General features: G+C 40.6%; 2 protein-coding genes across 6 annotated transcripts in view; one reads left to right on the forward strand and one right to left on the reverse strand.

The window, feature by feature from the left end:
• LOC142151373 (lectin BRA-3-like) overlaps positions 1–8,487 on the reverse strand; it is a 55,441-nt gene extending 46,954 nt beyond the window's left edge. For 2 of the 3 annotated variants that reach the window (XM_075206943.1, XM_075206942.1), the window contains exons 1-3: positions 8,392–8,486; positions 7,506–7,587; positions 6,437–6,526 (exon numbers count right to left, since the gene is read on the reverse strand). In XM_075206943.1, coding sequence (XP_075063044.1) covers positions 6,437–6,526; positions 7,506–7,515 — 100 coding nt within the window. In that variant the 5' untranslated portion in view covers positions 7,516–7,587; positions 8,392–8,486. Of the gene's footprint in view, positions 1–6,436; positions 6,527–7,505; positions 7,588–8,391 lie in introns of all 3 variants that reach the window. The other variant, XM_075206945.1, reaches the window with a different exon arrangement.
• Positions 8,488–8,664: 177 nt separating this feature from the next.
• The window catches only part of LOC142151374 (CD209 antigen-like protein C), a 45,675-nt gene continuing 41,454 nt past the window's right edge, over positions 8,665–12,885 (forward strand). Inside the window, exon 1 of one of the 3 annotated variants that reach the window (XM_075206947.1) lies at positions 8,665–8,779. The gene's annotated coding sequence lies outside the window, so the exon portion shown is untranslated. The remainder of the gene's footprint in view (positions 8,780–12,885) is intronic. The other 2 variants (XM_075206948.1, XM_075206949.1) reach the window with 2 other exon arrangements.

Here is a 12,885-nt window from a genome sequence, read left to right on the forward strand (position 1 = left end):
TGATCCAAAGATGCCCCTAGGAGAGGGTCTGCTCAGACACAACTGTGTGCAAAACTTTTCGCCCAAAGCTAGTATCTCTGGAAACAAAGACAAAGAACCTGTAGCATTTGGTAAAGGTATGGACAGAGAGTCACGTTGCTGCCCAACATAACTGTTCAACTGAGGCTCCATGCTGCACTGCCCAGGAGACACTCTCCGGTCTGGTAGAGTGAGATGTAATGTTAGCCAGAACCGAAGTTCCCTCTGAAATATAAGCCTGAGGATTGTAGCTTTGATCCGTCTCACAACTGTTTGTTTTGTTGTTGGCTATCATCTGCATGTTATAAAGCATAAGGTGCCTATCTGTTCTATTCAAGGATAAATCCTTCAGATGAAATTTAGACACCACCTTGGACTTGAAAGAAGACTTGGGGCTAGATTTACTAAGCTGCGGGTTTGAAAAAGTGGGGATGTTGCCTATAGCAACCAATCAGATTCTACCTTTCATTTATTTAGTACCTTCTACAAAATGACAGCTAGAATCTGATTGGTTGCTATAGGCAACATCCCCACTTTTTCAAACCCGCAGCTTAGTAAATCTAGCCCTTGGTGTACAGAACAGCTCTGTTGTTGTGAAAAACAAGATATGGTGAAAGTCAATTCAGACATCCGTCTTGCTGAAGCAATAGCAAGTAATAGGCACACCTTCCAGATTACAAATTTAAGATCAACAGATTCTATAGGCTCGAATGACGGTTTTAGTGGCGCCGAAAGGACAAAGTTTAGGTTCCAAACAACTGCCAACGGAACATAAGGCTGTGAAGAACCCCTTGAAGAAAAATCTTGACCTTTGGAATAGTAGTTAATTTTCACTGTAAAAGCCGAGTGGTGGTTCCTTCTCCCACGGTGGAGGTTGAGGGCCAATCAAAAATATATAATTCAGTCGATAGACACTTATGATAACTGGTGTCAAAGGGCAGGCTCGGAAAAATCATGCACTGGTATGGGACAAGTCTGGCCGTTTGATTCCAGTATTTCCGCTGTAATCTGCAAATGGGTGTGGAGAAGATAGCCAGAGCTCACCTTTATGAATAGGCCGTCCAGGTGTGGTATGTAACTATTACTCCTGTCGACCATAAAAAACTAAACCGCCATAACTTATTCTGTGACTAGACCAAAAGGTAGCACTTTGAAGTGGTAATGGGATTTTTTCACCACAAACCTGAGAAGGCTGTAATGTTCCTCCCAGTTTGGGATGTGGAGATATGCACCCTTTATGCCCATGGAGGTGATAAACATATCTTGTTCCATGGCATTGACTGAACGCACTTCAACCTGAATTTGGCCACCTACATATGCAAGTTTAGGGACTTCAGGTTCAGGATGGGCTGAAAGATTAAGGGCCAGATTTACTAAGCTGTGGGTTTGAAAAAGTGGGAATGTTGCCTATAGCAACCAATCAGATTCTAGCTTTCATTTATTTAGTACCTTCTACAAAATGATAGCTAGAATCTGATTGGTTGCTATAGGCAACATCCCCACTTTTTCAAACCCGCCGTTTAGTAAATCTAGCCCTAAATCCGGTTTCAGTACAAATATACAGGTTTGAATAATAGTCAATCTCTCCTGCTTTTTTGGGACTGGGACAATCACTCCAAACAATAAAGACTGAATGGTCCCCTGAAGGACAAGTTTTCTGGTTTTGTCTCTCAGGTGGTGTGTGGAGAAGAACCACCTGGGTAGAGCCCCCGGGAGATCCATAATCTCTTTCTATAATGCCTCTGACCTACATGTGCAAAGAGGACCTGAACGACTGTCACCAAAAAGCAAGACACAGAACCCCACTACAAATCTTTCTGGGTGGGTAGGATTCCAGTCATGCAGTCTGTTTATTAGCTGGCTCAGAACCAGGACACCTGCATCACCAAGCCTGTTAACCCCTTTACTGATCACCCATGTGGCAAAAGAACTGGACGTACAGGAAGTTAATCTAATTTTCCTTGGGAAACAAAAGGACCAAACTCTCCTTTTGGAGAATTAACAGGGAGAAAATAGCTGTTTCCTCCTGTGACCCGAGAGATGATCCTGTCCAGTTATGTACCAAAGAGGACAATCCCCTCAAAAGTTAACACTTTTACAGTACTTTTACACTCATCATCTGTCCCTCGGCCAAAGAGATTGTCTGACTGCTTCTGTTAAAGATGAAGGAAAACAAACTGTCTCCCTATCTTCAATTTGAATAAGGAAACAACTAGAACCTCAGGTTCCTCTGCATCCTGAATATAGAGGGCTTGTCTAACAGCTAACACCAGTTCCTCAACCACCTGCTGCTTCATGAGTCATCCTCCCATCTTGTCAGGCTCTCATAGTGTGAGCCCCAGGAATATTACCTTCCTCCTGAGAGGAGAGTTCAGATTCAGAATCTCCTAGAAAATAGACCTTTGCGTCTCCCTGATGTTTACGAGGCGTATTTCATAAATCTCAAACAACCTCTCCATCATCATCATCATTTATTTATATAGCGCCACTAATTCCACAGCGATGTACAGAGAACTCACTCACATCAGTCCCTGCCCCATTGGAGCTTACAGTCTAAATTCACTAACATACACCCAAAGACAGACAGAGGGAGAGAGAGACTAGGGTAAATTTTTGATAGCAGCCAATTAACCTACTAGTATGTTTTTGGAGTGTGGAAGGAAACCGGAGGAAACCCATGCAGACACAGGGAGAACATACACACTCCTCACAGATAAGGCCCTGTGCTGCTCCAAAGAGGAGGATACTCGTCCCAACCACTGTACCAATGTTTCAAGGTTTCAGACTAAGGGAGGCTCCTAGACTGTTGCTATACTGCCTGGTACATGTGGAGGCAAGGCTTCCTAAGAAGGGGGCGTCCACCACTGGAGTCCCTAGGAGAAAATTGTGATGGATGTGTTCATTTACCCCAATAGGACACGCTTCACGCCTTGTCAGCTCTGCAATGGACTGAGCTGGTGCCTTAGACCAGGCCAGCTCCACCATTTTGGTTGCGTTGGTACAGGGATATAGAAGGGGAGGAGTTAAGGGTTTAAATAAATTTAAGTTTAGAATTAGTGCCTTACTCTAGCACTCTATACCCCAAGGTTAAGCACTGTGCCCTAAATAGGTTGAAAGAGAAAAAGGTAACTTACATTTGCACAAATGTGCCTAATCCCGTACAAAAAAGGGTCATAAGACAAATCCATAAAGCCGCCTAACCTGCAAACTGCATGGCGGTGTAAGGCCGTCCTGTCACATTGTTGTATTGTTAAACAGTTATAAAGGAATTTATTTTTAAAATGTCCAAGGGCACAAATACTTAAAACTAAAAAGGATGTAGCAATGTCACTCCTGACATTTAAGACATTATCAATGCATATCATACTTACTGTTTCTAATTAACAAATACATTTACTGTGTGTCATTAATTTATACTATCCACTATTATCCTCTGCACTCACTAAAGACACAATTAAATAATTATTCTAGCTACTTCAAGCTATGTTCTGCACTAAAAATAGCTCCATATATTGCAATACATACTAATCTGACACAACTCATGCCACAGTCTTGCAGCTTGTGTCAGGTGATTTCCTAGGTGTCTAATTGATGATATAACTTGAGGAGTACTATTTCAAAAACTGTGTCCATTTAAACGCTGTGTGTAGGTAACAATCAACCCAGTTAAAAAGCATAGAAATGATAGTGTTAAAATTCAGATTGAATTCTGAACACACGGTAAAAAATTCAAATGGCTAAATCAATCTTTTTATGAAAAAAAAAAGACAAGGCGAATAGAATTTTGGCCTCTAGACTGAGGGTAAAGATACAACATTTTGGCAACTAGAACTCCTAAAGGAAACATATCATATAAAACTAAAGTAATCAGACAAGAGTTTCAGTCCTACTATTCGAAATGATATCACCTAGATCAAAACATTCAAAATTAAAATATTGATAACTTCAAACGAAAAGCAAGACTCCCTAATTTAACTTCATTAACTGTCCAACAACTCAATGAAGAAATCTCTTTCGAAGAAATTACACAGGTTATTAAAGGTCAGAAGACTGCAAAATCCCCAGGCCAGATAGTTTCTTTACAGCCTATTATAAAAAATTCTCACACATTTTGGTCCTCTGCCTCCACTCTTTGTTTAATACTGTCCTTCCCAGATGTAAAGCTCTATTATCGGGCCTCACATCTAAGCCAAGTAGCTGCAATATTTGAGCCACCCAATGCTATTGCTTGGGTAAATATAGAAACTAAATATATCAATTTCCTTGCATCTGTATGAGGACAACCTAAAAATAATAGACCGTCCAAATTTAACTCTATATCCTCTCTCAAATTTTCCTTATCCTCCTGGGATAAAAGTAAACTCCAATTTAAATTGTGTTCTATAATCTCTCCTATGGCCCCAATCTGGGGAAATCCACAGTTTAAGATATGATGAGATGCAGGGATAAGAGGGGTTAATGACCTTAATATACAAAATATACAAAATAACTGGGAATCTGTACATGATATTCAACAAAAATACCCTATTTTCAGTTTTTCTAGGTTAGACACATTCTCATGTCTCTTCAACGGATGTTCTGAGGGAGCTCACTTTCTCTGAAAGCATATGCCTAAAAACCCAGACACAAAAAGGTATGATTTCTATAGCCTATAACTTACTCATTGATGTTACCCTTGACTCTCAAAGCCGTCATAAGAGAGAGTGGGAAAGGGATATGGGGTCAACCCCAGATGATACCTATTGGGAAGAGGTGAGGGAAGCTATAGCTACTAATTCTATATCCAAGAAACAACATATAAGATATATTATCGATGGTACTGTACTCCTGAGACGATATCTAAAAAGCTTCCAATCTCAAAACCGGATTGCTGGCGGTACTGTGGACATAGAGGCACATTTTTCCACATTTTGTGGATTTTTCCCTCATATAATCCTATTCTGGGAAAAAGTTCACTCAATTATTAACTTGATGTCTGAGCAACCTGTACCCAAAGGCCCATGGACCTTTTGCTCTTCTGACTCCCACAAGATTAGAGTAGTCAAACTAACAAACTGACTTCATACATACAGCCGCAAAATCATTAATAACTAAAAACTGGAAACAACAGGTACCCTCCTCTATTCCAGCTATCAAAGACTTTGGGCCATATTCAATTAGGATTCGCGGCCGCACAGAAATCCGCGATGTTGCGGTACTAGGACCCGTGCGGTCGCGTGTAATCGCCGCTGCGAATCCTAATTGAATATGCCCCTTTGTCTGACATATTGCATGCATGGAGGACATTACTTACTGCAGATGTGACAAATAACTAAATATGATGCTATATGGACCCATTGGTACTTTAAGGAGAGAAGGAGATGGCCACCTTCTGAAAGGACCCCAATTCCCTCTTGAGCTTTAAACACAAATACTATCTATTGAACATGCTTGTTGTCTTCTCTTGGCTTCCATTGGGTTCAATCTGGATATTATCCTTCAACCTATACAAACTTAACTTTGTCAAAGTGATTTATGAATTATTAATTGAATTAATTCTCAACGGGGATCCTGATGTTGCAAAATGCTATGTACCTACCCAACCTTGTCCCCCCTGTCTCTCCACCACCCCCCTTCCTTATTTTACAAAGTGAAAAAGTCCTTTTTTGCTGCTTTAAAATGTTTTATTGATTCTTATTTGTTGTTCCTTACGTTTCTTCAATAAATATAAAGATTAAAAATAAAAATAAAAATCTGAAAGAATTCATGTTTATATTTAGAGCAGGACTGACCAGAAAGGAAAAGACTTTGGTGAGAGTTGTCAGCTTAACATGTATTGCAATATGTGAAACTAACATTTCCTGTTTTATAATACAATTTGAGGTAGTTAGAACAGCATTAATGATGTATTTGGTGAGTACAGAGAATTAATGTTTTTTTTTCTACACAATTAGGCCACACCCTCTTGTAAACCACTTTTCATGTAATTTCTTTACATTCATTAAATATATATAAATATAACAAATAGTGACTATACAGATCTTAAAAACTGTGTACTTCTGAGCTCAATAACTGGAGTTCATATATGTCAGAAAATATTGTCATCATTTCTCTATTTCACCCCTTTACACCAGGGGGTAAATGTATCATCCTCCAATTTTTTCAACTCGCCGGAAATCGGCGACTTTGCAGATAAAATTTAAAGCGGTGATGGCTTGTAAAGGCAAGTTTGCCTTTACAAGCCATCGCCGCTTTAAATTTTCAATGCAAAGTCAACGATTTCCGGCGACTTGAAAAAATCGGAGGATGATACATTTACCCCCCAGGTTTTCATGTTAACAGGGGATATGTATCTCTATTACTACATGCTGAACCGGCGGTGTGTTAGGAATAGTAATGCAGACTGAGGGAACAAATCCATTCCCTTCTAGCTTCTTACCTGTCTTCTGCGTTGTGGATACTTTTTCTGGCACCTTGGAATCTCTTTCACTGGCCTTTACTTTTTCCTTAGCTTCCTGGTCAGCTTTCCCTAGACAACAATTGGAGATAATAAAGGTCATTTACAAATTGCCACAAAACTTACTGCTTGGTTCAGCCACATTTATGTCTTAAATTAATCATGAGACCGAGCGGTTATTGGAACTGACTTTATAATGTGTCGGCTTTGAATGTTTTAAAGTGTTCATCACATTGTTTGAATAACAGCAGAATGACAGCTGACATTGTCATAATAACGTGCCAACTCCATGTAGGCAGCATGATAAATGGACTATAACTGCCATCATTTTTAAATGAAAAAGTATTTGGCCACACCTGTTAATTATTGAATTGAGGTGTTTCAATCAGACCCGTTGCCAGAGGTGTATACAATGAAGCACCTAGCCATACACTCTCCATTTGCAAACATTTGTGATAAAATATGGATCATTCTGAAGAGCTTAGTGACTACAAGCGTGTTACTGTGATAGGATGCCACATTTGCAATAAAATGGTTCATGAAATTTCATCCCTGCTAGATATTTCATTGGTCAACTGTAAGTGATATTATTAGAAAGTGGAAGCGTTTATGAACAACTGCAACTTAGCCATGAAGCGGAAGACCACGTAAAATCACAGAGCGGGGCCAACGACTGCTAAGGTGCATGGTGCGTAAAAGTCGCCAACGCTCTGCTGATTCCATAGCTGAAGAGTTCCGAACTTCCACTGGCATTAATGTAAGCACAAAAACTGTGCGGCGAGAGCTTAATGGAATGGTTTTCCATGGCTGAACAACTGCATGCAAGCCTCACATCACCAAGACCAATGCCAAGCGTCGGATGGAGTGGTGTAAAGCACACCTACAATGGACTGTGGAGTAGTGGAAACGTGTTCAGTGGAGTGATGAAATTAGTTTTTTCTGTTCAGTTTATTATATTTACATTTCCTTTGTGTGCAGACCAAACCTCACTGTTTGCATTACTATTTGTTACAACATTATCACAATAACTAACAACAAATGTCATACTTACTCTTGCTCATTCTCTCCGGAGATGTGCTGCCAGTTTGTTAGTACTGTGTTGTATACTTTAGAAACTCTTTGTTCCCTGAAAACTAAAATGACAACAAAGAAAGGGGAAAAAAGGGGTTGTGAATTCCTTACATTTCCATAGATATAAATGAGTTGATCTGGTCTTTTTATTGATTTCATTTGACATTTTTATTAGTATTATTTATTCATTAATCTCCTTTACTTTTGCAATTTTCATTTTCTAATTTCCTTCTATATGTGTGGAGTTTGGGTTTGAGTGATTAAAATAGCATCTGAACATTGCGGCATAATATAGTGATGCTATATAAACAATAATAAATTTATTTTCTCCCCTTTTCTCCTTGCAATGACATCCAATAATTTATCTTCTATTAATTTACTTTTTTTCTCATTGCATTTATATCAGATTTTTGGTGACTTTATAATGAAGCACCCCTCCCTCCCCTCTTTAATGAAATATAGACGCCAGATCTCTGGTGGTTTTATAATGCACCCCCCCCCCCCCCCAACTCAGTTGGTAATAAAATATAGACCCCCAGATCAATTGTTTTAATTATGTGGGTAATAAAATATAGCCCAAAATCATTGGTGTCTTAACAATGCAGCCCCCTCCCTGAAATGCTGTTGGTAATAAAATACAGACCCCAGGTCACTGGTAGTGTTATACTGCTGCCCCTACCCCCAAATTCTGTTGGTAATAAAATGCAGGAAGATATGAGGTAGTTTTATAATGCATCTCCGCCGCCCCCGTCTCTGTTAATAATAATATAGTCCCTAGATCCCTGATGGAATATAATGCAGCCCCTCCCCCCGCGGTCTCTGTTGGGAATAACAGATCTCTGATGACGGAACCAATCACTTCTTACCGCTGCTGCCATCCCCAGCTGTCGCTAAGGCGATGGAGAAGACCTGTGACGTCGCCCTGAACTCTGATTGCTGGATAGCACCAAGCCAGCCACCAATCAGTGGTGTGGAGACTTCAGACCTTTCCGATTGGTGAACGGCCGGCGCCATCCTCCAATCAGTGTGTGGAGACTTCAGACCTTTCCGATTGGTAAACGGCCATCACCGTCCACCAATCAGCGTGTTTGTAGTCATCTGCTGGTAACTGGCAGGAGATCCTACCCGGCGGTTCCTCCAATCCCTCAGCCGCCCCTGCCAGCACATAGTGCAGAGTACAGCACCCCCTTCTGGTCACCCCGAGGGGGTGCGGCATTCCCTAGATGTCAGACCCGAGGTACATTTACTGGGTGAGTATTACAGTGACCACAGAACCCCCGGGCTGTTCTCTAGCTCATGAGACAACTGCATAATTATAATGTCTGACTAATGTAGGAGATTACTAGTGAGGCATTGTTCATGTGTAAATCAGTATTATAACTGGTGGGTTCTGATATCCTAACATCGATTTATAAGTTTGACAAAAACGTTTATAGTTATATTATTTTCCAATATGTTCTGTAGTAACTTATAGAAGTACAAGATATTCCAACTGTTCATGTGGTAAAATCTAATAACATGCAATGTCACATAATTCCCATGTATTGATCTATTTAGTGCATACACATACACTATATGGACAAAAGTATTTGGCCACACCTGTTAATTATTGAATTGAGGTGTTTCAGTCAGACCGATTGCCAGAGGTGTATAAAATCAAGCACCTAGACATGCAGTCTCCATTTTCAAACATTTGTGGTACAAAATGTGTTGTTTCCGGGACTCAGGGCTCAGGGACTTTAAGCTTGGTACTGTGATAGGATGATGACACATTTGCAATAAGATGGTTCGTGAAATTTCATCCCTGCTGGATATTCCATGGTCAACTGTAAGTGATATTATTAGAAAGTGGAAGCATTTAGGAACAACCACAACTCAGCCACAAAGCGGAACACCACGTAAAATTACAGAGCGGGGTCAACGGCTGCTAGGGCGTATGGTGCGTAAAAGTCGCCAACGTCTGCTGATTCCATAGCTGAAGAGTTCCGAACTTCCACTGGCATTAATGTAACCACAAAAACTGTGCGACGGGAGCATATGGAATGGTTTTCCATTGCCAAGCAGCTGCATGCAAGCCTCACATCACCAAGACCAATGCCAAGCGTTGGATGGACTGGTGTAAAACACACCCACACTGGACTGTGGAGCAGTGGAAAGTGTTCTGTGGAGTGACGAATCACGCTTCTCTGTTTGGCAGTCAGATGGGCGAGACTTGTTTGGCGGATGCCGGGAGAACGTTACCTGCCTGACTGCGTTATGCCAACTGTGAAGTGTGATGAAGGAGGGATAATGGTATGGGGCTGTTTTTCAGGTTTTGGGCTAGGCCCCTTATCTTCAGTGAAGGGCAATCTTAATGCTTCAGCATATCAAGTCATTTTGGACAATGCTATGCTTCCAGCTTTGTTGCAACAATTTGAGGAAGGCCCTTTTCTATCCCAACATGACTATGCCTCAGTACACAAAGCAAGGACTACAAATACATGGTTTCATGAGTTTGGGGTGGAAGAACTTGAGTGCGCGCACAGAGCCCTGACCTCAACCCCATCGAACACCTTTGGAATGAACTAGAACAGAGACTGTGAGCCAGGCCTTCTCGTCCAACATCAGTGCCTGACCCTTATAAATGTTCTAGAGAATGAATGGGCACAAATTAGCACAGAAACACTCCAACATCTTGTGGAAAGCTTTCCAAGAAGAGTGGAAGCTGTTATCACTTCAAGAGGGGGACCAACTCCTTATTAAAGTATATGTATTTGAATACAATGTCTTTACAGTCCCTGTTGGTGTAATGGTCAAGCCTCCGAATACTTTTGTCCATATAGTGTAGTTGATGCTACTTTGTACTGGATCCCACATAGACAGAATGTAAGCTCATCAGGAAAGTTCTAGTTAGGGCATCATACATTATACTTCTGCACTTTTCTCCTTGTCTGTAACTCGTAATTTTTAAAGCTCTGCATACACTGGTGTTACTATATAATAAAACTATACACACAAAATCTAGGAAATTAAGGGAGTGTTGCGCCATGTTGTTGTTGATAAGTGTTAAGCGGTAATAAATAGATGAAATACATTTATCAGAGTGAAGGTACCCTTGGTACTCTGTCCATTACAGAGTGGTAAGCTTACAGGGTAAAGCCCATTACAAAAATTTAGGAAAAGTGCAAATGGAAGGAATCCTTCTCAACTCATCAAAACTGCCTGTTCCATGTATATGCACAGTTCAAAAATCCAGTTCTATGATCATTACTCATCAACCTCAGATTGAATGAATGCAATAGGCACTGACTTCTTAAGGTAATGCTCATAATAATAAGTATCCCAATCCATAAGCAGCTGTTAGAAACGCTAAGAGAAAATAGGGCCACAGCACCAACATGGTAGCTCCAGAAAGAACTTAGGACTGGTATAATGGGCAAATGGTATGATGCGAGTTTGCAATTGATTGGCTGAAACTTAATCTCCTTGGTCTCTGATAGGTTGCTGATCTTAAGGTGCTTTCAAACAAGGCAATACAAATATGTAGTGCATCATTAGACCGTTTCATCAAAAGACTTCAGCCAAAAGTGAATAATCACAAATACTTAAGATGAATCAATACTAATTAACCAGTGGATTCTTTTTGTCACCATTTGTGCCGTTTATCAGGAAGCAGTGATATGGATTAAGCAGCAAAACCTACATCAAAACTATCAGGAGAAACTTTAAATCTTGGGTATTTTGGGGCTTAGCTTCTAGACGTTATTTAAAAATAATTACAATAACTAATCATACATTTAATACAATTTTGTGTATGCGTCTTCTTGAGCGATATTTAATTTTGTGTTTTAAATTAAGCACAGGCCTCCCCAACTTGCAGCTTCCACTCAAGGTTTTGCAATGTCCACAAACACCAGATACTGGTACCAAATATAGAATAACTATCCTTTTTGGGGTATTCCTACAGAGGGCTGGTTCTAAACCAAGTGCAGCCCAGAGCAAAGAGTGCCTTTGGCATCCCTCTCCCCCCAAAATACACAACTATCTCAGCGCTTTCTGCGTTTTTGTCATTATGTTTATTGTGCATTGTAGTCCTCAGTTCATACAATGATATCAGAATACATTATTCAAGTACATTACTTTATCCATGAACATTGCTAATGAGTTTAGCTGCTTTTCTTTTTCCTTTTTTCTTTTTTGTAATATTGAAGACTTTATTTATTAAATTTTGTCACAAGAAGTAATTTTGACCCCTTTGGCATTTTGCATAGATTTTTTTTAAAATCTTTTATATTTATAACAATAACAGCGATTACAGAAAGAAGAAAAATATGTCAAAATAGCATCGTTCTCAAATACATAACTGCCAATACTTTAAGTTGCTTAGACATTTTTTATAATTAAACAATTTTTAAGTGATTCTTTGCTTAAGTACCTAGGTAGATAAATGCAGAGGCGTAGCTATCGTATCACCCCCACCTCTGAGTCAACCGCTCACCTCCCTGTCACTGGGCACATGAGCTGGACTGCGCATGCTCAGAAGAGGGTCCCAGAACGGCATTGATGGGACTACGCAAATTTTGCTACAGGGCCTAATGATGTGCTAATGCTAGCGTTGCCCAGGAAGATGTATGTGCTAATAATATAGGTCCAGACACCATCATGGCCCCTGTACATTCTAGGTCCCTGCATCATCCTGGACTTTGCCCAAATACGTCTCTGCATCATCTGGACACGGGTGGACTGGGCGGGGGGCATATGTCCGGCCCCGGGCTGGACAGAAAAAAGTCTATTTTGGGCCGGTGCAGGACCATCATTATATCCCTTGTTCACCTCCTCACCCTTGTTATTTATCACCCCCTTAATTAGCTCACATCATCACCCCCATCCCCTGTTTTTCATTCCTTCATCATTCTTCCTGCCCTGTTTTCATAATCCACGTAATTATTTCATCACCACCTGCTCCTGTTATACATCACTCTCCCTTTATTGTCCCTGCATCCCCGTGTTTCATTACCCCCTTCATCATATCCATCCGTTATGCATCACCCCTCCTCAACTGGTATTCATCATTCCCCTTTATCACCTCACTATTTTGTTATCACTTCCCCATTCATCACGTTATTCATTATACTCCCTTTTGTAAACTTTATTCCTCATCCCCCAGCCTTGTATTTCATCAAACCCCCCTGTCCTGTGAGGATACTTGGTTAAAGTTTAATTCTTTAGCTACATCAAATGGCTGGTTTGCCTGGAGGCAGCCTTTGTACCAGCTTAGCACAGCGGGTCCTGTGCATGGTTGCTGGTTATAGATGCAGCTATGCTGTTCCGGAATGCCAGGCTGCTACTTGGTTTTGACCCTGCTCCTTGGCACAGTCTTT

Source organism: Mixophyes fleayi, chromosome 4, assembly GCF_038048845.1.
Source record: "Mixophyes fleayi isolate aMixFle1 chromosome 4, aMixFle1.hap1, whole genome shotgun sequence".
In the NCBI taxonomy this organism is placed as follows: domain Eukaryota; kingdom Metazoa; phylum Chordata; class Amphibia; order Anura; family Limnodynastidae; genus Mixophyes; species Mixophyes fleayi.